This window comes from Trifolium pratense, linkage group LG1 (genome assembly GCF_020283565.1).
Source record: "Trifolium pratense cultivar HEN17-A07 linkage group LG1, ARS_RC_1.1, whole genome shotgun sequence".
Classification (NCBI taxonomy): domain Eukaryota; kingdom Viridiplantae; phylum Streptophyta; class Magnoliopsida; order Fabales; family Fabaceae; genus Trifolium; species Trifolium pratense.
Window position 1 is genome coordinate 39,577,187 of NC_060059.1, and position 27,235 is coordinate 39,604,421.

Consider the following 27,235-nt stretch of genomic DNA (forward strand, 5'->3'; position numbering starts at 1 on the left):
GGAGAAGAATGTTTGCTTCAATAATCAATCAATATGCCACATATTTATTTACTATTCCCTTTGATTTATTATTCGTAAAAAATTAATTTTAAATTCATTAAATAAGTACTATAATATATATAGATCAGATATATTAATTATTCAATTAAATTAAAAAATGAATTTTGTTTATAATAGTGACCGGAGAAAATATTTATCGATATTGATTTTATTATAATAATAAAATTATAATAACATTTTTAAGTGAGACACATGCATTGATGCATATCATAATGATATAATGTAATGCAATTATTGAGCAAGGGAGAAAGAAAAAAGAGGAAAAGACAGAAAGTGCACAATTCATAACAAGCCAAATTTGCTTTGTGTATTTTGGTCTTGTACGTGCCATGCCAGCTTTCAAAGCAACCCTTTAATTTCTAATCCACAAAATTCTTCTCTCTTTCTCATTCACACACACACAAACAAGTCCTGAAATTTCCACACTTAGTAGGAAACTAACTATGCTTACCAAATTCTTGATTTGGATGTGTATATAACTTTGAAGTAAATCCACCTTGAGATCTATTCACCTATAATTCTCATCTTTGTCTTCCTTTTCTAGTACAGCTTTTTTTATGATTAAGAATCGAACTCGGTAGCTCAGAGTTTACAACAGTCATACACACTGTTCATCAACCACTTACGCTAGCTAGACCACGAAGCAGACTCTAGCTAGCTGTAAGATTTGAGTCATAGAGATGATGAAAGGTTTGTCGGTGGATGAAAATATGTCAAATTTGACATCTGTTTCAAGTGAAATAAGTCCTTCTAATTCAGCAACCAAGAATGGAAAAGCTTCAACAAATCTAGAACCACAAACCAAAAGGAAGAGAAATCTTCCTGGTCATCCAGGTAATAAATCATACCAATTAAATACTTGTATATACATGTTTTTATTGGTGCAAAACCCTACTCGGAGAGATCTTTCATATGTGCATGGACAAACCTCCTTTCCTTGGTGGATTTGCAGGCGATCTCTCCGAGTAGGGTTGTCCACCAAGGAGTAGGGTTACCAAAAACAAAAATATATAGAACATAGGACAATGAATACTTAATACTGGCATTAATTGACACGTAAACACGGATAATAAATTTTAAAAGTAACTAAATATAACCATGTATGTTACTGAGACACATTTTTAATCTGAAGTATACATAGATTGGTTGAGTCTCTAAAGTAATTGAGCATTACCTTAAAGAAACCGGCCGACATCTTTAATATGAAGTAACAGTGCTACATAGATAGAGTCTTTGTCAACAACCTAGTATCTTCTTATATTTATTGATGTTATATTGTTATACAATTGAATTAATATTTGTGGCTGAAATGTTGATTTGGTTTTGTTTTCAGACCCTGAGGCAGAAGTGATAGCTTTGAGTCCCCAAACTTTGTTGGCAACAAACAGGTTCATTTGTGAGATTTGTAACAAAGGTTTTCAAAGAGATCAAAATCTTCAGCTTCATAAAAGAGGACATAATTTACCATGGAAACTAAAGAAAAGAAACAGCAAAGAAATCATAAGAAAGAAAGTATATGTTTGTCCAGAATCAACATGTGTTCACCATGAACCTTCAAGAGCACTTGGTGACTTAACTGGAATCAAGAAGCACTTTTTTAGGAAGCATGGTGAGAAGAAATGGAAGTGTGAGAAGTGTTCTAAACGTTATGCAGTTCAATCTGATTGGAAAGCTCATTCTAAAATTTGTGGCACTAAAGAGTATAAGTGTGACTGTGGAACCCTTTTCTCAAGGTAATTAAGAATCTTTATTAGTTTATAATTTGATTATTATAGATCCCAACAACCAAATTATTAATCTCATGGCATGTTCAATAGTGAGACAAAAATGCAAAAAGTTGAAGAGTACTTTAAACAGTAAAAAAGTGTGGTTAAACAGTACCTATAATGCATGAAAATTGTTGTATGAATATGCAATGTGACATACACATAAGTTCAAAACTACATGGTATACTAAAATAAATGAAAATTTCACCAAAAGCTTACAAGTATAATTCAATCAAATTAAAAAGATGAATAAGTGTATTATAGAAAAAGATAAATTATTATATCCCTATGTTAAAAATAATAAAACATACTAGTATTTGTTTTTTTTTTTGGCATGTATAAAAATTTAAAACGACATTGTACAGAAAAAAAATAATTAAAATGACAACTTAAAAAGTAACGGATGAAATTAATTATGGCATTTTCGTGAGGTGAGTTTCATTTTTCCATTAAATAATAAAAGTTATCGTAAGGTGAGTTCAAATTCTTTCAGTGTTATTTTATGTGTTGAGTCAGTTCATTCAGAGCAAAAAAAACTCTGATTTTACATGGCCACCCTCACAAGTGAACAGTAGAATTGATGTCTTCGGAGAAAAGGTATATGATGAGTTAAGGTTCTCTTTGATGGTCAATATATAGAATAGAAGCACATATGATATGATAATAAGAGGGCTGACAATGATAAGATAGAATATCAACTTTATCATATTCTATATCTTTTTTAGCAACAAATAAAAGGATAATCTTATTATGTTTAGTAAATTTTAATAAAATACTACATCTCTTTCCTATTGTTGTATTATAAAATTCACTATATTACTTAAGGATTCATTTTGAACTTTTTCTGAGGTCACCCCATATTAGAATGTCTCATTATGCTGCATTGCATATTATAATCATTTGTCTGTTTTTTGTTGCAGAAGGGACAGTTTCATCACTCATAGAGCCTTCTGTGATGTTTTATCACAAGAGAGTGCAGCACTAAACCCTCTTTTCTCTTCTCATAGTTTCCAACTACCATCCCTAAAAAAAGAACAAGACTTCAATATTATAAGACCAGAAATAATACCATCATGGTTCCCTTCTTCAAGTACACCACAACAATTACTCCCTACTCATTTTAGCCATTATCATCAAAACCCTAACCCTACAAATTTGTTTCATTCAAATTTCAACTCCAACAATATTATCACTACTTCTTCTCCTCACATGTCTGCCACTGCTTTACTGCAAAAAGCATCACAAATTGGTGTAACAGTAAGCAAAACAGAACCTTGCATACCCCACTTAATGCAAACTCACGTGCCTTATATGACTTCACGTGATCATGAAATAGTGAATAGTACTGCTGGTTTTTCTCACTATTTGGCTTCATATGGAAATAAAGCTGTTACTAATACAGAAGAATCTTCTCTTTTGCTGCATGATGTGATATTTGGTAATGAGAATTCTTCATCACATTCATCACAATTTGAAAGTGTTAATGCTGCTATGAGTATGAGGGGAATGTTTGATCCACAAATAGATAATAATAACTTTCAGAGTCAACAATATTCCAATTTTGGTAAAAGCAACATTATTAAGAGTGGTGGTGCCATAGTCAATGATGATGAAATGACAAGGGATTTTTTGAGTCTTGGTGCATTTTCACAAAGAGATGACTTGTTGTTTAGTATTTCTGGAATTGATGATCCTTTGGGTTCTTTATCATATGGTAAGCAAAATCAAAACCAAACTCCTTGGCGTCGAGGCTAAACATGGTACGAAGTATATATATTTGTTTAGCAGGAACCCGTGTGACACACATGATTGATTATTCCCTCACAACCGATCGAGTTCCTTTCCACGCTGACCAACCACATCTTGCTAGTAGGTTAATCATGAAATTGAATTCAATGTAGTCGGGTTGTTGACACATTCACGCAATCAGAAATATTGATAGTCATCCGATCTTGACCAGAAGGGCAAAAAAAAAAAGCAAACTTCAATTTTTGGTTTATATTTTAAAAATATCAAGTTTAAATTTACACGGTTCCATCTTGATCGAACGACTATCGATGACTGATTGTGTAAATGCGGAGAAGTTTTGACTACAAAGAGAATGTGATCTATTAATCATGACTAGAGATCGATTAATTTTCTATCCAAAGAGGAATTCAGAATAAATCTATCTTTTTTATTTCGACGCAAGAATAAATCTATCTATGCACTTGATATTTGGAGTTCTTCAGGAACTTTCTCACTAGCATAATGTGATATCATTTTCTATTAATAAATGTATAATCTTAATAAGTTATGGTTTATGTTCATAATATTTTTTCTATTTTAAAATTTTTATTTTGATATTTAATATTTTATTATACGTACAAAAAATACAATAGTTAATATGATTTTATCTAATATAAACCTTTAAAAAAGTTCAAATGTATATCTCACTATTTTTAGTAAAATTTAATAAAATATTACATCTCTTTTCACTTTTGGTTTAATTAATTTGTAGGTATGTTAACTATTTGAGAATTTTTTAACAAAATTCCTATACTAAATATTACATTCTTTAAAAGAAAGTGAAAGTGAGAGAGGCGAAGAGAACGAGTGAAAGAGGGATAGACAAATAGAGGGGAGAGAGGCGGTGTAGAAAGAAGGAAATATATGGAGAGTGAGGACGAGGGAGTGAGATCTCTTTTTCTCTCCCTCTCTTTCTCCCTATCTCCCCCTCAGCCATTGTTCTCTCCCTCCCTCTCACGTCTCTCTTGCTCGTTCTCTCTTCCTCCCTCCTCGTCTCACTCCCAACCCTCTCTCCCCTAATCAAATAATTTTTTTATGATTAAATTTAGTTTTTTTTTTTATACAAAACAGGCCTAAGCTCAAGGAAAAAATAAACTAGACGACAATAATTCTAGGGGTAGCAATCCCCATAGCATCAGCTAACAGCGTGTTACTCATTTAACTAGACATTGTCATATATGTGAAGTCTAGACCCATGCTCACACCCATATTAACGAGAGCATTCCGCACAAGAGTTTGTCTCGCGGTAAGAGTGGTAGACTCAACTAAAAATATATTTAATCATATATAGATTAATATAATTTTTTTTTACGTTGCCATGTTGGTAATAAAAGCCCACGTGGAAGTGCCGCATTTGGCTAGATTATGTTAGTCAAATAAGGCTTGACCTTATAATTGGAATAAAAGTGAAAACAAGAACTTTTAGAGGATACAAAAATTAGATTTTTTGTTTTATTGAGACTAATTGAAATTTATAGGACCAAAAATTTATTTTTAAATCATGAATATAAGTAGCAATACATTGAGGCGGGGAAGGTAGTGAGCTAGATTGAAATATAGACGTTCTTGCAAGATTATGAACGACACTTTTAGTTTATCTCTTAGTAAAAGCTAGCAGATTGCAACTAGCATTAAATTAAATAAATGACCTATTCCTATTTAAAATGGTCTCAAGTTTGTTAGCATTGAGTGTCATCATTGGTGATGACGTTAACCACATTTTGATAATCACTCTCAAAATTGAAGACGTTAAAATAATCTCTCACAAATTTTAGATCGAACAATTCAATTCTTGACAAAAAAATAATTAAATTAATCTTTGACATTTTTATATTGAAGACAAATTAGTCATTGATTCATTCTAATAGAGGAAATAATTTGTCCCCAATATGAAAATGTCAGCGACTAATTTAGGTTTTATTTTTGTTAGCAATTGAATTGTGCCGTTTCAAATTTGTGAAGAACTAAAATAGATCTCCACTCTTTACAAATTAGCTTAATTATAGTTTTGACCCATCTATTTTCATCCTTTCACGAAATTGGTTACCTTATTTATCCTAAAATCACTCATTTTTGGTCCTCCATCGAATTTTTATTATTAAAAATTATGATTTAATATATTTAAAAATTGTTATTTAAATTATTCTACTATATTAATTATTTATATTTCATTAATTAAATTTTAAAAATGAATAATTTCTGAAATTGAAATTGAAGTGTATTATGGTGACATTGTATTGTAATTGTTTTTTTACTTATAAATATATATATATATATATATATATATATATATATATATATATATATATATATATATCCTGCTTATTCTTAAATTTTTATCTTATAAAAAAAAATGAACATTTGATTGCATTTTGGGGTATGCGAGATAAATTGTGCATTTTGAGTGATTTAGAGGCTATGGCTGATTCTGTTAGACAAAGGAGAATGAGCGTAACAAACTCCGACGGAGAAAATCTGGTCGGCATATTACACGATGCGTCTTCCACTTCACTTGTTATCGTCTGCCATGGTTTTCAATCTTCCAAGGTTCCTCCTTCTCATTTTACTGTTAATTACTTTTCTTTTTTCATTTTGAGTCATTTATGCTTATGCAAGTGGATAAACTCAAATAAGTCAACAAAGCATACCCTAAATGCCCCCTTAAATTAAGGAATTGAGGGGAGATGAAAATGATCTAAACATGAGATTGGATGATTCATTTATGAAGTTCTGAAAATTTTCAAGCTTAAATTCAGGGGATGATGAGTGAAAAGAGCTTATTATTGATTAAGAGAATGCCCTATGCATTTATTTTAACTCCCAAGTGAGGGAAGGAAATTTTCCTTGCTTAAACATCTACACTAGGTAAAGTAATTTTCTCACTACGCTACGCTACCCTTCTTTTCCCATCCCTGCAGCCTGTAAACCTCCAAAGATAGGTTAAGTTCACATATAATTGGCCAAGGTCGTGCTTCTATACTTGGCTTCACAGATTAATTGAAAAGATTCAGTACTTAAAATGATATAGCTATATTAAATACATTCAGCAGGAGTGATTATATGTGTTAGTAGCAACTAGTGTTCCTCAGTTAAATCATTTAAAGAAAAATAGTTTCTTTTAGCGTATTCTGCATAGTTTTAGATTAATATATCTCCAAACAAATTAAATTATGCACTCACTATTGTTAGAGTATGGAGTGCCAATATAGTTGGGATGTCTTTCTATGTAGTGACTAGTGATACTTTTACATGATAATAACCTTTTTTTTTTTTCCTCAAATAATTAAATTATGCACTCACTATATATTTAGTACTTAAGGATTGAATGATATCTAGGAAAGGATCCCCATGGTAAACCTTGCTGCTGCTCTGGAAAAAGATGGGATCAATGCCTTCCGATTTGACTTTGCCGGAAATGGGTAAGCTCCTCAGCAAAGCGGAAAACAGTATTAACTAATGAATTACTAATTTATTAAGGGAAGGAATATAAACATTTCTGTTATGGGTAGTTTAATTTGTTCGGAAAAGATATGCCTTTTTCTTATCAGTTACTTATTTTTTAGATCTGTGCGGTGGTATGAACTCCAAGAATAATCAGCAACTAAAATTGCAAATTTTTGCCTATGATTGATTATTTACATATTATATGAATATTGGGAATACTTATTTATTCTTTTGTAGAACAAGAAATTCAACCATAGAGAATATGCTTACAATGAGTTTGGAGGATTAAGATACGACAGTATCGATATGGGAGATAATAAGATAGTGTTTGGTAGACAAGTAAAAAACAGAACATAATAGAAGAAAACGGGACAAAAGGTTTAAAAAATTAAGAAAACATAACAAAACAGTTCGTTCCTTTCCATTTTATCTGCGTGCCAATGTTACCTAAGGGATCCATGTTAAAAAGCAAAATTCTTTCATAGACTAACTCTCCTAAATGCTTAAGCAGTTAGTTGAAGGTTCAAGGATGACTTTATTAACTCAAAACAAAAAACAGAAGAAAATTTCAATTGAACAAAGCTGTCCAATCCCTTATCAAGTGTCTGTTAGGGAAACCCTCTTAACTAGACCACATTCTTTAATCCCAACAGAACTTGAATGTCAAATCTTGTCACATATCAGTTACTGTGTCAAAGAGACCTCCTTAAAGATACAAGTGTACTGCTGCAACTAAACATATTGTGCAATAGCATAGATTGCAAATAATATATTGTTCCATTCATGGCTTCATTCAATTTTTTTGGTCAAGTAGCCTAGTGGCTAGAAATTCCACCCTTAAGGTGAATAAGTGGAGTGTCCGGGGTTCGAACGCCGGCTCCTGCATATATAAAATGCGATGTCCCTACCAACTGAGCTAAGCTCATGGGGACTTCGTTCTATTTTTAATAAACTTGGAATGAAGCCACATTTTAAAATAGAACAAAAATCATTTAATATTGAATTTTTTTTTTGGTTGCTAATCACTCACTAAATTGTTTTCTAGGGAAAGTGAAGGTTCATTTCAGTATGGTAACTACTACAGAGAAGTTGAAGACCTACGAGCTATAGTCCAACACTTCCGTGAGAAGAAATATGTAATTATTGCAATTGTTGGTCATAGTAAAGGTCAGATTACTGTTATGCACTTATGCTTATTATTTGAAACTGAATTTTGTAATCGACTAAACAGACAACTTATAAGGGATATTTCAATGGCAGTTTGAAATTGTTTCTCAGAGTTAGGCGTAGCGTTGATCTATAGTGACGGAAAATTGACCAATATTTGGTAGGGACATGTACAACTTATTGATGAAAACGTTTTTGAAATTATTGGAGAAAATTGTCCGAGTTCACATTGACTGAACTGAATATATAACAAATAATTATACAGTTTCAGGGGAGAGTGTAGTTTTCTGTAGGTTTGCGGGGAATGTAGCCTTCTGTAGGTTTGTAGGTAAATGGAACTGAAGTTCAATGTGAATGTGATTGAATTTCTGTTTGATTCTAAAAAGTGGGCGAAGATCACATTGATTAAACTGAATATATAATAAATAATTGTCCAGTTTTATTTTTTGTAGGTTTGCAGGTAAATGGAACTAAAGTTCTCTTTGAATGTGATAGAGTTTTCCATTTACAAGTTTCTCACAGTCCTCATTTTTCATGTAATTCACACTCACCACTACAATGGTTTCTGCAGGGGGTAACGTGGTTTTGTTATATGCTTCAAAATATAAGGATATTGATACTGTTGTCAATATCTCTGGCCGGTTTAACCTAGCAAGAGGTATGGAGAGTCGCCTGGGTGAAAATTTTATACAAAAGATCAAACAAGATGGATTTATAGATGTTAAAAACAAAAAAGGTGAGCTATGAAATGTAAATATTTGTCAATCATCTATTCATCTATCATTTATTGGTCAACATTTTCTTGCTTCTTTGTTCTTTTGCTGCCATGAACATTTTGACTTTATGTTAACAATGAAAAAAAAAGTGAGTTGACTTCTCTCATGGTTCTGATAATATCTATTGTTGGTGTTCAATGGTGACACCTCTTCATCAGTATGTGGTATTTTTATTCCACAGTTGATATCATCCTTTTCAGCTTCCTCTTGATGCTATTAGAATGTAGAAATTAATAGAGTTAGTTGGTAGTTAGAGTTGGTTACTCTATTAGTTACTAGTTGAGTTCTATAAATAGAACTAATATATGTACACATTTCATCATCTTTTATTCAATAATTCAATATGAATACTCAAGGTTTTTCCTTCATATCAAGCTGTCAAGCTTATTTCTATAAATAGAACTAATATATGTACACATTTCATCATCTTTTATTCAATAATTCAATATGAATACTCAAGGTTTTTCCTTCATATCAAGCTCTCAAGCTTATTTCTCTTATGAGATTCATCTTCAACTCTTTGATCCCGTGATTTCTAACAGATGCTACATTTTACTACTGACTGCTAAAAGCTACTGAAGACATTGTCTACAGTCTTCGCTTCTTGTCAATTTACTTCAAATTTAACCAGTCTGATTGACATATACCTTTTCTTGTGGTAGGGAAGATTATGTTCCGTGTTACTGAAGAAAGTTTAATGGACCGTCTAAATACTATAACCCATCTTGCCTGCTTATCCATCCCTGAAAATTGCAGGTAAGGTTTGTGATTACATCTAATAACATGCATCTCATAAAATTTGAAACCAAACAGTTCTTCATGTTTTACTGTTACTTGTCACTTGATCGATATTGAAACAGGGTGTTGACAGTTCACGGATCCATGGATGAAACTGTACCTGCAGAAGATGCTTTAGAGTTTTCTAAGTTCATCTTAAATCATGAATTGTGCATCATAGAAGGGGCTGATCATGAATACACTTATCATCAAGATGAATTGACCAGCTTAGTTTTGGAATTTATCAAGGTTCATAATGATAAGGAAAACAATACATCTAAGCAGACACGATTTGGAAGAGTAGATAAACCTATCCATTCACGATTCTAGTCCTTGCAGAATATGTGGATCCAGTCCCTCGTTTTAATATATCATTCTACAAATAAAGATGGACAGTACTAACCAGGCAGCCAATAATTTTTAGCTGTCGCAAGTCAAAGAAAATTGACCAATATTGCCCAAGTTTCTCATTATTGGACCTCAACAATTGCACGTCTGACAAGTACTACTGCATCATTATTGCCAGGTTATCTATCTGACATTAAACTCTTATTGTTGCTGTTAAAGAGTTTATGCTCTTGCATTTACTGTCAGTTTTGATATCATGAATGTCAACACCGCTCATCTGGTAGATAGAACATATAAAAGAGTGAAAGTGATTTATATGCATTCACTGTTGATTTATCTCGTGAGTTTGAACTTCGAACGCCACTCGCCTGGTAAATAGAACATATGTTGATTGAATTGTTGTTATCATAAGTGAGCAGTCACAGTCACAGCCAATGTGTAATTGAATGGCAACTACCAGAAGTCCATAACAATTAATCTCAGAGACAGGGACAGAGCAAGAAGTCTAAGTCAAGTTAGGCCCAAGACAGTGTTATCTATGAGACTTGACCAGAAAAAATTAGGACACTTACTTTAGTATGACAAACATGTTGCTAAAAGCAGGAAGGGGGCACATAATATTTTTATCCTACATACTGAAAACTGGAGGGGCACACAGTACTATGTTATTGCATTATCAAAGTGAAGTTTTTAGGGGGGGTCATGGTGTGCTTCCCCTTAGATTGGCCCCTGCTTGCTTGGAAGCTGACTGTTATTACAGAGTTGATAGGACAGACTACCTACTACAATACTTCTTTTACAGATTTACTTTTGGCCACAACATTTTGCACACTTCATTCAGAAATGGAAATTAATGTTCAATGATAATCATGAGTCACACACTACATGTTGAGCTCAATTTTGTTTTGAAGCTCAATGTGATATCATGGCCATACACTTCATACAGAAACAAACGTGATTTGTCTTGTTTGCATTATATGACTCCTCACTTTTCGTGGCTATATTAAAGATATGATTTGTTGTTGAGTATGAATGAAATGAGTTAACAATAGGAAAATGTTAATGTCTTCGAAACACTTGTTAAGAAAACAAATAAAGTAATATAATTTTAAAAGGAAAATGTTAAATAGTATCATCGGGGTACTAGTTAAGCTTATTAATAAGAAAATTATGTTTTGGAACTTGTCTATCCAATACTTTAAAAGTGTATTTTTTCTTAGCATGAGTAACCGGGGTTCGAACTCCGGTCCTGATGTCCGAAACTAGTAATTTTGACATTTCTATCAGTTGAGCTAGGATTTGTGGACGAAACTTCCTTCTTTATTTTTTGTTTAAAAGTTAAAGTTAAAGTTGTAGGAGAATGAAAAAAGGAAAATAAATTAAAATAAAATGAAGAGGAGAGAAGTGAATTATGTGGCTGAAGATATTTTGCATAGACATAAGCATCTTCAGGTGGCATATTCTAAAAAGCTAATCGTGACACTAGGTTGCGACAGATTCAACTTTCTGTTGGTCTCATTTCATACTTTTGGCATGATTGTTTTTTTTAAGGAAAATGTTAATGAGTCTTTTAGGAATATTTTTTAAGAAGTTTCAAAATATGTTAGAGTATGTATTAAATGAATTTTATTTATTTATTTATTTTTTTATAATGAATTGGGGATCGAACTCAGAATATTATCAAAAGCTTTTACCACTAGACCAAATTTAATGACTTTATTTTTTTATATTTACAATAGAGCTAATGAGAATTAAATCTAAGACGAATTACTTAGTTAAGATAAAAAATTTAAAAAGTCCTTTTTTTTAACGCAATTTTTAAAGAGCACTTCCGCATTAACAAGACCCTGATTTATTTATTTATTTATTTATTTATTTATTTATTTATTGTATTAAAAGTACATTTCTCCCCTCAATTTGTGCTCCACTTGTTGCCCCTGCCCCCTTCTATTCTAATTTCCTTTGGAGTGCACCAAACGTTCCAAATTTCCAATGTTTGCTTATGTTGCTCAACGTGACTAACGTTCATTCATTCCCTCTTATCTTCTTCGAAGACAACTTTTAACATTTTATGGCAAAGAAAATATGTTATCTTATAGTATTTATTTTCAGTGGACAGACTGTATTATTTACAGCTAATAAACTCCTCCTTTGATAGATGTATTTATGCATAAATTGTTTGCTGTCTTATAATCTTGTAGCTGTAGCTCGACTCATTTTTTTTGTCAAGTAGTTAAGGTGGATAAGTAGGGTTTGAACTCCGGCCTCTATATAAGAATTACAATATGTCTCTTTTACTTTAAGCGTGTGTTTGGTTCTGCGGCGGAGAGAATTGATTTTGGCAGAATTGATTCTGTAAAATTGATTCTGGCCAAAATTGATTTTAAGCTGAAGTGGTTTATGTTTGGATATATTCATGAAAAAGTGATTTGAACAAAAAATTTGAGTGTAAAAATCAATTCTAGAATCAGAAGCTACGATTTCTAACTTCAAGTAGAATCAATTCTTGAGGCAGAATCAATTCTTCTTTTGAGAAATCAAACAAGTCAGAATCAATTTTACACGTCCAGAATCAATTCTGGATACTCCAGAATTGAAATCAAACATACACTAAACCATGTGAAGGTTATGGGTTTACTATTGGAGACGAGTGGAGCACTCCTTGGGAAGGAGTGGTGCTTACTTGTCCACACTAGAGTCACATATTTAAAAAGAAAGAATCTTTTAATTGGCATTCAGCCAATAGAATGAGAAGAGAGAGCCACGCTGCCAAAAACGTTGCTTTCAAAATATCCCACATCACATGTGCATGGCATTCTTGTGTCCTATGACTCAATCAACGATCAACACAAGTTACAACCACTACGTGACACTCACTCAGATTAAATTAACCCTTGGATTAAAATTGGACGGTTCAAACTTAAAATAGTTTAAATAAATAAATAAAAAATTGTAATTTCTTTTATCTAAACTGTCGATTCTAAATGGTGTTCTCTAGTTTATTCATCACATAAAAAGTGTTTTATATAGAGTTACAAGTCATATGGTCAATACAAGTGAGCACACACATGCTAACGCGACGCCAAGCCTAACAAGGTCTAACACACAAGCACGAACATATGCGCGCCACGCCTAACACAAACACACCTAACATAAACATAATTAAGAAAATTTTGTAATTTTTTAATTAAAAAATAACTTGTAATTTGAGATATAGGTAATATCATTTGTATAAGTTCTCTTGTAAATTAGCTTATTAAATTATTAAAGTAAATTCTAAATAAAAATAGTATAATTTATCTTTTCGGATCTCAAAAAAAAAATCTTTTCGAATCTCAAATTATATTTTCCTAATGTGTAATAATGAGAGGGAATTATTTCTTAAATTAGCTTATCATCAAATTCGTTGAAATATCGAAAAAAAATCATGATATATTATAAAAGAAGTAAATTACACGTCTTATTCCATATGATATAAGTTATTTTTCAGTTTTATTTTGATTTTGAAAAGTTTTCATTCTATTTTAGTGACAAATGTTAAATACTTTTGTCTTTTACGTAAGTTTTATTCGAGTTCGTTAAATATCATCTACATAACATTATATTTTGATGATTAAGCGTCTAATTGAGTAAGAAGATAAAATAAACATAAACATAAAAAATACTCGACGTGCATAAACGAAAAAAGATACAACAAATAACTAAAATATTTAACATTTATAATTTAACATAAAGAAAAGAAACATAATAATTGTTAAAGGATATGCATTTGTAACTTATGAATCAAAATGAGAAAGAAAAATATCCTTTCAACCAGGTAAAACTTTTCTTTTGACAAAGACTAATAAAACTTAAATGGACTAATAAAAATATCATTAAATGGATTTCAATTATCTCAAAAGCTATCATTAAAATTAAATGGATTTCAGTTACCCAAAAAAAGACCAATAAAACTTCATCTTAATTGACCAATAAACTTTTTTTAAACTTTAATATCATTAAACTTTTTTTTTTTACGAAAACAAAGACCAATAAAACTTTTTTTTTTTTGACTAAATAAAAGATATTCATTCATTCAAATTGATAAGAGTACATCGATGCAATACAAATCAAAATCGCTAAAAACAAAAAGGATGAATCTGCGAACAAACTCACAGCATCCGTGTTAATAGCATCAAACGGCATATTGTAAAAGCCTACATAATTGACTATATTGAAGTTTCCGGAACATTCATGTCGCCGGATCTGTAGCGTTGATGGTACAAAAGTCATTGATTGGATCTGCACTTGATCAACCTTAATCTTCAAACCTGAAACAAATGAACACCGCACAAAGACGGGACAACAATACTCCGCACTAAGACGGGACAACAATACTCCGCACTAAGACGGGACAACAATACTGAAAATCAAAACAAAGGATAAAATCGCAAAGATGAAAACAAAACTATAAGACTTAAACTATGTGAAAATCACTTATTTGTATTAAAAAGCAAGAAGAAAAAAATGTAAAGCGGTGATTTTAGGCCAAAAATTGACCTAAAACCACCCCTCTATGGGTGAGAGAAGAAGAAGAAAATCAAAAAGAGTTTTAGGGCCGGCGGTGGTTGTTATCCAAGACCAATAAAACTTAAAAATAACTTAATTGACCAAATATATAATTTAAGTCAAATAGAATTCAAAATGTAAAATCAACTTAAAAAGTAAAAAATCAAATGAGACCTAATTTACCTTAATTGACATGTCCTTACTTATCTAGTCATACAATCATCATCATCACTACATCTATCTACTACTACTTACTACAATCCTCATTTCCCTCTACAAAAAGACCTAAAAAATCACCAAACACTTCACAACACACACACACTTTATTTTTTCTATCTTCTTTTCTTTGTAACCTACAAACAATGGCACAAACTGAACCGTTACCAAAACCAACCTACATTTCGTTACAACAACTTCAAAAACACAACAAACGTGGCGACGCATGGATCTCCATCGACGGCAAGATCTACGACGTTTCCAAATGGTCCAACCACCATCCCGGCGGCGAACTTCCTCTCTTAAACCTCGCCGGCCAAGATGTCACTGACGCATTCCTAGCTTTTCATCCACCCACTGCTTACAAACATCTTGACAATTTTTTCACCGGCCATTATCTCCGTGACTACGCTGTCTCCGAGGTTTCCCGTGATTACCGGAGTCTTTTCTCTGAACTCACTAAAATGGGTTTGTTTGAAGATAAAGGACATGGTGTTTTGTTCTTACTTTCGTTAATCTCTGTTATGTTCTGTTTCAGTGTTTATGGTGTTCTGTTTTCCGACAGTAAAGTTGTTCATGTTCTTTGTGGTGGGTTAATGGGTTTTTTATGGATTCAAAGTGGTTGGATTGGTCATGATTCTGGTCATTATACGGTTATGAAGGACAAAAAATGGAACCGTTTTGTTCAGATTCTTTCTGGTAATGTTCTTGCTGGTATAAGCATTGAATGGTGGAAATGGAATCATAATGCTCATCATATTGCTTGTAATAGTCTTGATTTTGATCCTGATCTTCAACATTTACCTTTTTTCGTCGTGTCTTCGAAGTTTTTTACTTCACTCACTTCTTGTTTTTATGGTAGAAAAATGAATTTTGATTCATTTGCTAGGTTTTTAGTTAGTTATCAACATTGGAGTTATTATCCTGTTATGTGTTTTGCTAGGTTGAATTTGTTTGCTCAATCTTTTTTCTTGTTGTTGTCTAATAGAAAAGTGCCTAATAGAAAAATGGAACTTTTAGGGTTACTTTTGTTTTGGACTTGGTACCCTTTGTTGGTTTCTTGTTTACCTAATTGGGGTGAAAGGGTTTTGTTTGTGATTGCTAGTTTTTCTGTTACTGGTATTCAACATGTTCAATTCACTTTGAATCATTTTTCGGCTAGTGTTTATGTCGGTCCACCGACGGCTCATGATTGGTTTGAGAAACAAGCTAGTGGGACTCTTGATGTTAAGTGTTCTTCTTGGATGGATTGGTTTCATGGTGGTTTGCAGTTTCAGGTTGAACATCATTTGTTTCCGCGGCTTCCGAGGTGTAATTTGAGGAAGATATCGCCTTTGGTTAAGGATCTGTGCAAAAAACATAATCTTCCTTATACTTGTGTGTCTTTCTGGAAGGCTAATGTGCTTACGATTCAGACGTTGAGGAATGCTGCTTTGCAGGCTCGGGATCTTACTAAACCGGTTCCGAGAAATTTAGTTTGGGAAGCTGTTAATACTCATGGTTAAAACAACGAGTTTGTTCGAGTGAAGCTTCGTAAGATTTTGCTGTCATTGACAATTTGGTGAAAGAATAACTGATTTGCAAATTGCTTAGAGGCTTAGATTCGATCACTAGTTGTCTTAGCTGCGTGATATTGTTTCAAGAGATAGGTAAGAAACAAACTATTGATACCGGTTCTTCTGAGGTTTTATAGATTTTTGTATTTTATTTTTGCTCATCTTCATGATTGAGTAATGGATGTAAGTGCAATGTTTAGTTTATGTCTGTTTGATTTCCTTATGCGGCAATGTGTATTTCTACTACATAACGATTTGTGTTATGCCTTGGAATTCATTGTCGTTTGGAGCAAAAGAATGTACTATATATGTTAAATTCGAGTTCTCCGAAATGAATTACTTTTTGCAATTTTCTGGCTCCTCTCAGTTTGGTTGAATTTTTAGTGATTGATACAAACAAATTAATTTGAATTATGCTGCTTTGTATGTTGAAGATTCTAACTGTTCTTTTCAATTTCTTATGCTACTTCACCACAAGGATGTGTTGAATAAAGTGCTGTCAAATACCGGCCATGGCGAATATTTGGCGGATATTGGTCGCGGGTTTTTGGCTTACCTCCATGGCCAATTTTGTGGCGCCATCTTGCCATTGACAACATTGGTTGAAAGATCTAAGAATTGAAACTTCTATGATAAAGGAAGCAATTATTATTATTTTTTTTTTATTGAAATCTACTAAATAAATTTCACATGTTTCCTACACAGCATAAGCTGTCTCGTGAACTAAAGTGAAATGGGTTTGTTTCACTTAAAAGGGTGGAAACTTGAAACAGGTTAGGTTATTACTTGTTATAGCATAAGCTTCCTCATTTTTCAATGTTTTTTACCTAATCACCTTTTGGTGATCTATAATGGATATGCTATCAACAGCTTTGGACATTCACATCATGATGATGTAGGTTCACAAATAATGACATGTCCCTAACTAGTAGTAACTATCTATAGTCAGAATTGACAAACCAAATAATTGAACTCAAGTAGTTAATAAACTTCGCCAAACACACATCTAAAAAACATGGTGGGGTTGCTCTAACTCGCGATGACAGTTGCCCACCATTCAAACAAACACACTTAACCTGAAAGGAAGCTTCACTTTTTAACTTACATTGTTGATTTCTGTTCATTCTGCATTGTTATGGTCCCAACCCAAGTGTTGTTATGGGCTGTAGAAAACAAGAAACCATACAATATTTAGCCAATAATGTATCCTTTGTCAGATTTATATATGGTTAATTCCAAAACAACTGATGTACCAATTTGTCACCATGTAAGTTATTTTCTTGGTTGATGTTCCTTAGCCTCAATCTTCTTCATATCTTGTGCTGATGATGTGGACATATACAATACAAGTGTTTTATTTGTATCCATGTTTTATAGAGCAACTAGGATTTGTGACTTCTTGTTAAAAAGGTTAGGTAATTGGACACAGATTGATACATTATGCATTTTATTTACATTCTGTTGGTTAGATAATTGTATCAGTAGTAGTTTTTCGGATTTGGATTTGTTGTAGTCAACAATCTTCGCATTCACTAGTTAGTACATTTGTGATCATCTGATCGAGATTAGACAGTTCAAATTTCAACATCAATATATGCATTGAAGTCAATACCTCCAATCTCGACCCAACATCCACAAACCTGTTGACTGCGTGAATGTGTGGAACTGTTGATTGCTACAAATCCAAATCCTGTAGTTTTTCTATTGCTTAGGAATAGGATCTTTGCTCTTTTGAGAGCAGACCATGCATTAATCTGGTTGTGACAATAACACCCTTTTGGATAGGAAGCTAAACATCATCTAGGGTGGAAATTTGTGACAATAACACCCTTTCTCTAACGTGCCACAAATATCTCATGATCTTTTTGGTGCATGTGGATGACCAAGTTGAGATGGGGTCCCTACTTTTCCAATAAAATGTGCATTTTGTTCCTGAAAAGTTAGATCATAGACATGAAAATGAAATTTAAACTACAAATTATCCTAATTAAGTATAAAACAATCTTTCAACGACTAAAGCACACATACCCATTTAAGTCTTGGTGACAAACAATATATATTTTTTTATAATTTCAACTTTCGAGTGCAGCTATGCAATTTTGGAAAGATATGAAAAATCACCTTTTGATTTGGAGTGACTCTATTATTAAATTATTATTACTCTTGGAAAAACTTGAAGGGCACTCATGAAAATACTAATATCTAGTGGTGAACATAAACAATAGAAAACACAAGGTATAAAAGCATCAAAACTCTTGGCTAAACTATATCAAATTATGAAGTAGATCTGGTCATCTGGATGTATGATGTATCCTATAACTCTTCGCAGGTTCCCGCAGTTAGATGTCGTAGGCGATCTCACTCGTTGATTTGAAATTAATCAATTCATATTACATATAAAAATTAATTTTAAATGATATTGATCATTAATTTAAAATCGGTCGGTTCAAATTTGTTACTACATGACACAAATAAATGAGGGAATCCAAATTCCTCATTTCATAATCCTACCACAATATATGAATGCTTACAAAAAGAAAAGACAGTCAGATACAATTTTCAAACATGTCATATCTTTACCATAAAAGATGATCTAATTCCTATTCATTCCCACATCAAACAAATATTCTTATATTAATTGTCATGCTTACAATAATAATAAAGTATTAATTACTTTGCAACCAAAAAAAAAGAAATATTTATTACCTTTTTTCATAAAAATTAGCACGCTCGATGATTTTCTTAAGAAGTGTCGGTAAAGAGAACTTGGAAAAAGAAAAATAGACTAAATAGTAGATACAAAAACTTTCAATGACTTGTGTTGGAGAAACTATATTCTGTTTATGGACAACTTAGTTCCAAGATTCACATTAGCAATGATCAAATACGTAGGAAAACAACTTAATTAAGAATTCTGGCTTGTCTTTTTTCCTAGTATCATCCTCAACATGCTTATTGGTGTGACTCTAATATACAGCTAAATTTGTCAGTTCTACAAGTTATGATGGAACAGAATGCCATCACCTTTGTGGACCATCTAAAATCACTCATAAAATCATTGAATGTTGTTTCCATTCATCGTTGATTTTACTGCAACATATCTGGTATTCGAGAGAAATTGTACATAACATCAACACCTTTGTCAATCTCAGTTCTTGTCTTCAAAGTTGATCTTTAAGATCTCCTAATCTGTCAACAAGCCAATAACTATGATGAGAGTTCAAAGCTCTTCCAAGGAAACATCAATTAGAAAACGAAAAAACACAAGAATATATTAAGTGCTTATATGTAAGCGCGTATCATATAAGTGTTTATGTAAAAGCTATTTCTATAACAAAAGATGAAATGAAGTCCAACTGCTTTCATATGTATAAGTTGTTTTCATAAGTTATCGGTGATTGAGCGTTCAAATTGTGTTGCGGTAGTTACAGAGAATCCAATTTTTAAAAGATATGTCACGTCTCATACAAAGTTAAGGTCAAAGAGAACCATCGATCTATTTATTTACGATAACAATTACAAAAATTCGAAGTTTGTTTGATAGTTAGATAGCTTGATAGCTTGGTTAGCCTTTTAGAGTCGACAAAGCTTTCTCATTATATCGAAGATGTGTGGAGTTATTGTGATGTTCATGGAAAGTTAGCCTATTTACTAACATTGTCAATATTTCTCTTCTCCGTTGAAAAAAAAGGGAAGGTTTTGGAAAATCTTTGGGAGAGCTATGCTTCCTCAAAAATCACAAACTGTCTCAGACGTACTTATGCTAAACAAACATACTATAATTTGGCGACAACTTCTGAAAAAACTAATAGAGTGACATTTCAAATTTTTGAAGGACTAATTTTGTGGATGTTTGAATTTGGAAAACCGACTTGAGGGTTTGCTCACAAAAAAAAATGTAGAAACAGAATAACCAGGACAATTTATTAAACCAAATTTCACATGAAACTGAAAAGTCCATCAAGTATTACCATCATCAAATACCTTTTGAATTTGCGTTCCCTGCAGATGAGCATAACACTAAGTAAAAATGGGATAAGCGCTAAGCACACGTGTTCCAAAGAGTGCCCGCTGATAACGTAGTTATTTGCGCGGTAGAGTTTCTTATCAGAAACAGCTTCAAGTTTTGCTAGCAGATAAATACCTGTGCCAAAAAAGTTAGGCTCCAAACCATAAAAACATAGTTAAATAAATGTTACGAATGTGTGAGGCTTACATACCTATCGATGAAAACCAATATGTCGAGTGAGTATAATTGGAGGGATACATATACGCTACTGCAGCAATAGCTAAAGGAAGAATTAACTGGAACATCAAGCAGAGTCGAATATCATCATAAATTCTGCAACCAACTAGCAGATCATAATTCAGCATAAAACTTTAGTTGCATGTTCAGCATCTCAAAGTATAACATTGAAAAGAGAGAATAAGCAAAAGAACTAACCTTTCATAAACTATACAAGTAAAGGCTGCAAAAAGGAGGGCACACATACAACCCAACCCAATCCGCTGGCCAATTCTCTCAACAACCAAACTAGAGAAAAGTGAGGAATATGCCACCATCATCTGCCGTTAGTAAAATCAATGAGCTCCTTAATAAAGGGGAAGAAGACAAAGAAACGAAACTAAGTACCAATCTTGATTTAAAACTAGCAAAAGAAGTGTTTTGTTTTGTTTAGCAAGCTAGTTTTAACAGAAAACAGATAAAATACCTTCCACTTTAATATCTTCTCTTTAAAAGTGCTTACTTCTGTCATTGGTGGCGGAGCTAGAAAATTTACAAAGTCTGGGCAAAATCTCAGTTTTGCACTGAAAATCTCAATTTTGAACAAAAAATTCTCAGATTTGCCCTAAACTAACCCCTAGAATACCAATTTTTTTACCAGAGCCTGGACAAGTGCCCGGGCTGGCCGGGCGGTGGATCCGCCACTGTCTGTCATTAAATAAACAAATGGAGCAATTGGGAGGGTGATTTAAAGAGCTTATTTGGCTTTATCTAATGACATTAGAACTTGTGTGAGACTTTGGAATAACTAAGAGCATATGATATGTTTATAAGTTGTGTTCAGCTTATTTCCATAAGCTCCCATCATAAGTTATACAGATAATATGCATAGTTTCCCCCTCATCACACCTTCAAATATAGAAATAGTTTATTATATGATAAGCACTTCTTGAATAAGTGTTTAGTTAAGGTCTTTCTGTTTGCATAAACAACTTAATTAAGTTCTTATATAATTATAAGTGTTTATGTACAAGTTATTTCTATAACAAAATATAAAATAAAGTTTATTGTCTTCATAAGCTATCCTGGAGAGCTTATGAAAATAAGCTGAAAACAGCTAATGAAAATGTCATAAGTTGTTTATGTAAGCAGCCTCATGGAAATCGATCATGGAAAAGAAAAACAACACAAGAATCACAAAATTACTAAAAACATATAGAGATGTAATTGTAATGCTAACCAACCGGCAAAGTGTCCCATAAGACCCTATTGTTATCAGGCTTCATATGGTAATAAACAGAACCAAAAGCCACCCCTAAAATTCCAGCATAGAATAGTATCCAAGTCGATATCTCTGCTTGAGAACTAACAACAACAACAATCAATTCCAAAACATCATATTAGAATCTAATCACACTGAACTCTATTAGAATAATGATAAGTAACTAACTATGAAGCACATACACTCTTTGGATTAGGTGTGTCCTGGTGTCTGACACTAACACCAGTGACCCTTATAATTACATCAAATTGTGTCATTTTTTCAAATTATTGTCGGTGTTATGTGTCAGTGTGTTGTGTCTGTGCTTCATGGGTAACTAACCTTATAGTAAAAAACCCTCCTTCAAGAGCAAGAATCAATCCAAGAACACCCACAACTAAAAATGGAAAATTTGTGATCACATTCAATGTGTTAGGGACTCCTGCACAAAACCCAGAAACCAAAATCATCAAAACTAACTAAACCCAAAAGAAAAATGAAATCTTTTTCATTAAACAAAAAAAAAAAGTGAAATTTTTACCAAGAAGATTGCGCATGTCAGCAAATTGGTGGTAATTGGGAGAGCGTGGAATTTTGGGAGAAAAGAGAAAGAAAGAGATAGAACATAGAAATGCAAATCCGAAAAGACGATGAATTGTTATCTTGAATCTTCTGAGTTGTTGTTGTTTTTTGTTTGCAATTGAAACCAAACTCCAACTCAAACTCATCATTGTCATCACTTTCTCTTTCGTTTCTTTTTTCTGTGTTTTTCTCAGTGTTGTTTGTGTTTTTGGTTGTTCCTTAAAAAATACACACTCCGTTTTCAGTACATGGTTTCGGTTTTGTTTGTTGGTATCTGGTTGGTACTAATTATATGCAGAAAATGACAACCTCGTACATCCACGCGCATCAAAATCAAAATTAGAAACACTTATTTCTCCTTTCTTTCTAAACCAGAACACTTGTTGAAATAAAAGATTTAGATTTGGGGAGACACGATATAAGTGAATCTTGACCGTTGATTTGATATCACACGTTAGATTATAACGTCAATTTAAATCTTAAATGATTTAAATCGGATGATTGAGCGTTCAAATTATGTTGCGGTAGTTATAGAGAATCCAATTTTTAAAGGACACGCCACGTCTCATGCAAAGTTAAGGTTAAAGAGAACCATCGATCTATTTGTTTACAACAACAATTACAAAAATTCGAAGTTTGTTTGATAGTTAGATAGCTTGATAGCTTGGTTAGCCTTTTAGAGTCGACAAAGCTTTTTCATTATATCGAAGATGTGTGGAGTTATTGTGATGTTCATGGAAAGTTAGCCTATTTACTAACATTGTCAATATTTCTCTTCTTCGTTGAAAAAAAGGGAAGGTTTTGGAAAATCTTTGGGAGAGCTATGCTTCCTCAAAAATCTTTGTATTCTCGTGACAACATTTATTTTAGAGCATTCCGACGAGATATAATATTGTTAAAAGGGTGTGTTGGGGAGTGTAGTGGATCCAAGTTGTTTGTGGTGTTTGGAGTTTAGAAAAAGGAAGATAATTTGTTTACCACATGTAAGCTTGCGTTGAAGGTTTGATATTGTATTTATAGTTGGATTGGTTTGGTTATTGTTATGGACTTATGGCAATTGAGATTGTTATGACTAATCGAAAGGGATCCGCCTTTTACTCCAAGAAGAATAGTGGTTTGGCCTCTACCAAGAGGGAAGAGGGTGAGCTCGGAATCCAAATATATTTTTATGTACTTTTTCTTTCAAATGTAATTTTTTGAATTTGTTTTATGTTGTAAATAATATTCATTCAATAAAATCATTTGTATTGAAATATTAGGTTTCCTGTAACAGGACTGTTCGCTGTTTAAGTAGCAGATGACAAATTTTAAAATTTGTCACGAGGTTTTCTAGGAGGACGTCAAATCTTAAATCGTTCGAACTTTTAAAAAAATTTACGCATTACACATCCTCTACTTAGATAACGGATTTGTTCGTCAGTTAATTAGCGAACAAAAGTATTTAAGTAATTTAACAGGGTGTGTGAGAAAAATGGTATGGTGCTAAGAGAAATTATCAATTAGGAATTAGATGGGCCTAACACAGCTGAGTCCAAAACATGAAATTAAAAGGCTGCAAATACTACCTTGAAAGAAGAATTCTCTTCCCCGTGACTCTCTTTTCTCTCCTAAATTTTTATTTTTACCCTTAAATAAAAGTTTTGAAACGCCTTTTCCAAAAAAAGATTGCCGTTAAAATAATATTTGAACTAGAAAAATTTCAAAAAATGCATTCAAATTTTTTTATTCGAAGGCAAATATAAAAATTTGGGGGAAAATGAAGTTTTTATCCAAAGTTTTCACACAATATTAACATCCGTAAACAAAAGAATTTTTAAGCTTGTATGTATTTTAGAATAGTTGTTGCTATTGGAGGAAGAAGATGATAAATAATTTGTTCATCTAAATTAAGCTTAATTAAACTTTCAAAGTTTTCGCTTTCATTTTATATTAAACACAAAATATGAAATATAACCAAAAAAAAAAAACACAAAATATGAAAGATACATTCAAATATATAAATACAAGATTCCAAACCAATCCAATTTTGACACGAAGAAAGAACTGAAACATAACATGACAAATAAAGGTATCTTTGAAAAAGGATATTATAAAAGCAAGAAGATGACAAAGGTACGTATTATGTGGATTATGGCATGTGGTAACAATTGGCCTTAAATATAGGGATAAGCACGTTTTCACCGTCCACAAAACAAACACTTCCATTAATTTAACATAACACTAGTTGCTATGTTTTCTTTGATTTCACTCTGCAATCCAACTGGCCTCGCACTTCACCAGCTTGTGTCTCCACTTTTAACTACTTTCCTTTTTTAGTTTCATCACTGGTTTGCTTTCATAAAACTTCACAACTCTTTGTCCATAATAAATAAACTCTTTGACAATAACACAAGCACTTATATAAAATATAATCACTTGCGTAATCACCAATTTTCTTCCACTTTCTCCAATCATAATTATTAGAACACCACTAAATACCACAAAATAAACTTCTCTTTGCAATAAACATTTAAGAAAATTATTCACAAAACAATAACAAATGTTACATTGAACTTTGAAAATGATAAATAAGAACAAAATTTTTTTCTACAAAAACGAAAATATGATTTTAATAAATGATTCTCTTTTGTCAAAAAAATAAAATAAACGATTCTTGTTTTTTGTCTTTAAAAAAGTTAATAGCAGTTAAGCTGACGTTAATAACAGGTCTAATTCCGCGATAAAAAAACTCAGTTTCCAAAGAGCTGACGGTAACAAAGATTACCGGGCCGATGCTGTCGGTTATCGTACGCTCGAGGGGGATCAAAAGAAGGATTCTTGGTCCCCTAAACACTAATATTTGGAAGAAAATTTACATAAACTTCCAAACATCTTCACAAAGTCAACTGTAACCAAATAGTAGTAAATGTTACTAAATCAATTCAACAAAATCTAGCTCAACCACTTACCACACCCACATGTAGTAAGTTCACAACTAATTTTGTTGCTACAACTTGCCATGCCACAATTTTCAAAGATGTCAATTTTCTAAACTTGACTGAATATAACTTGACATATAACTTATTTTTCAAATTATCATACTAGTACTACTCCTTATCAAATGCAAACAAGAAAGATGACAAGAGTATATTCCATTATATATAGAAATAGAAACAATAAGAGGTCATTACCATAAAGTAACTACTTCCAATATCCACATTTAGAGGCTGAGATTAACTAAGTACACTCACCATCCCACTTTCACAAAATCATCACTTGTAAAAATAGATTTTCTAAAACTAAAAAAGAAAGTAGAAAATTGCAAATTTGCATTTGCACTTCAAACATATCAAATGTCGCTGCAATCTTGTGAGTTGTATTTCCGGACAAAAAGTCACTTAAAATTCAAATATGCACCCCATCATATTAAATATTGTTGCAATCTTTTACCATCTGAGTTGTACTTACGAACAAAATATCACCAATTTTACATTACAAGAACAATGAAACCCTAAATTAGCTAAATTAACAAACAATAATAATTATATTATACTAACAAGCAACCTCAAAATGTAATCATTAATGAAACTATTATCATTAACATAATCATGATTATTAATTAATCTTAATTTACTTGCTACTTCCTTTGTTAACCATATCCTTATACCTCATAATTGAATCAATCCTCTGCAACTTCAACTGCTGCTTAAACTTGTTGATAAAATCATCAGCCTTAGAATCAACCAACTCATCCTCATCCACTGTCGGGACAACCTTCGCCTCTTTCACGGTGGCCGGCCTACGCTTCTCCACAATGTCATCTTCCTTGAAATGCCCAAAAGCCGATTTACTGCTCGCGGATTTCTTCATCTTCCTCGAAAGCTTCACCGGAACCTCCCCTGAATCCGGCATAGTATCCGAATGTGTCCTTGCAAAATTACCACCTTGTCCCTGCAATTTCATGAAAACTTCTTCTAAAGAAACATTACCCTCTTCTTCGTTGTTTCCTCCTAGGTTGTCTCTAATATATCCCAAAACATCATCTTCCTCTGTTTCTTCCTCTGTTTTTCCCTCTGTTTTTCTAACCTCCACATGTTGAGTTTCATGAGTGAAAACGTTGGTGTTTTCGAGTTTTGAAGTGAAGGGTTGAGAAGGAAAGTAACTATAAAGGTTTATAGATTTGAGCCTTTGCAAAACAGAAGGAGATCTAGCAAGTTGTGGGATTTGTGTTTCATTTTCGTAGGTTTGATGTTGTTGAGGTTGTTCTTGTTCATGTTGGGATCTACTATAAGCAGGGTAAGAGTAAAAGTTGATGGATTTGAGTCTTTGTAAAACAGAAGGAGATCTAAAGAGTTGGTTTTGATGATTATGAAGATGGGTTTGTGGAAAGTTAGGATCTTGTTGTTGGTGTTGTTTGTGGGTGGCATTGGCAAGGGTTGAAGTGATGTAAATGGTAGCAATGACAAGTTGGAGGAGAAGGAAGAAGATGGTGGGAGTGAACCAGCTGTAGAGAGCAGCCCAGAATGTTGGTGATGAGGCTGATAATGATTGTTCCAACATGGTTTTGGTTTTGGTTGTGAGAGATGTGTTGGGTGGAGGAGATTGGAGAGAAGAAGAAGAAGAGAGGGTTTTTATTGATTGTTTGTGGAATGTAATGTACTTGTTTTTGTTTTGTGGTTTGTGGCTAGTGTTGTGTTGTGTGAAGGCTTTTGATATTATTTGGCTTTTTAGTATTGGTTAGG

General features: G+C 32.6%; 5 protein-coding genes across 7 annotated transcripts; 3 read left to right on the forward strand and 2 right to left on the reverse strand.

Moving 5' to 3' along the window:
* The first annotated feature begins 298 nt into the window (after positions 1-298).
* LOC123916748 (protein indeterminate-domain 7-like) lies at positions 299-4,056 on the forward strand. The gene is made up of 3 exons (XM_045968279.1): positions 299-894; positions 1,394-1,793; positions 2,747-4,056. The coding sequence occupies exons 1-3, from the start codon at positions 741-743 to the stop codon at positions 3,579-3,581; spliced, it is 1,389 nt and encodes a 462-aa protein (XP_045824235.1). The 5' UTR covers positions 299-740; the 3' UTR covers positions 3,582-4,056.
* A 1,901-nt stretch (positions 4,057-5,957) lies between these two features.
* LOC123916757 lies at positions 5,958-11,159 on the forward strand. Of its 2 annotated transcripts, none has more exons than XM_045968291.1 (6): positions 5,958-6,161; positions 6,951-7,033; positions 8,104-8,225; positions 8,797-8,961; positions 9,664-9,757; positions 9,862-11,159. In XM_045968291.1, the coding sequence occupies exons 1-6, from the start codon at positions 5,994-5,996 to the stop codon at positions 10,106-10,108; spliced, it is 879 nt and encodes a 292-aa protein (XP_045824247.1). In that variant the 5' UTR covers positions 5,958-5,993; the 3' UTR covers positions 10,109-11,159. The 2 variants fall into 2 exon arrangements, 1 of the variants encoding a protein (XP_045824247.1); XR_006812258.1 differs by having other exon boundaries at positions 5,963-6,161; positions 9,669-9,757; positions 9,862-9,921.
* A 3,750-nt stretch (positions 11,160-14,909) lies between these two features.
* LOC123916771 (delta(8)-fatty-acid desaturase 1-like) lies at positions 14,910-16,795 on the forward strand. Its single transcript, XM_045968304.1, has one exon. It carries the CDS (start codon positions 15,037-15,039, stop codon positions 16,393-16,395), a length of 1,359 nt encoding a protein of 452 aa, XP_045824260.1. The 5' UTR covers positions 14,910-15,036; the 3' UTR covers positions 16,396-16,795.
* Positions 16,796-19,236: 2,441 nt separating this feature from the next.
* Positions 19,237-22,880, reverse strand: LOC123916781. 2 transcript variants are annotated; one of them, XM_045968316.1, is made up of 7 exons: positions 22,474-22,880; positions 22,275-22,374; positions 21,916-22,036; positions 20,891-21,012; positions 20,667-20,788; positions 20,418-20,590; positions 19,237-19,635 (listed from the first exon to the last, which is right to left on the reverse strand). In XM_045968316.1, exons 1-7 carry the CDS (start codon positions 22,667-22,669, stop codon positions 19,621-19,623), a joined length of 849 nt encoding a protein of 282 aa, XP_045824272.1. In that variant the 5' UTR covers positions 22,670-22,880; the 3' UTR covers positions 19,237-19,620. The 2 variants fall into 2 exon arrangements, with proteins under 2 accessions (XP_045824272.1, XP_045824283.1); XM_045968327.1 differs by having other exon boundaries at positions 20,431-20,590; positions 22,474-22,879.
* Positions 22,881-25,897: 3,017 nt separating this feature from the next.
* Positions 25,898-27,235, reverse strand: LOC123916792 (pathogen-associated molecular patterns-induced protein A70-like). The gene has a single exon (XM_045968335.1). It carries the CDS (start codon positions 27,051-27,053, stop codon positions 26,124-26,126), a length of 930 nt encoding a protein of 309 aa, XP_045824291.1. The 5' UTR covers positions 27,054-27,235; the 3' UTR covers positions 25,898-26,123.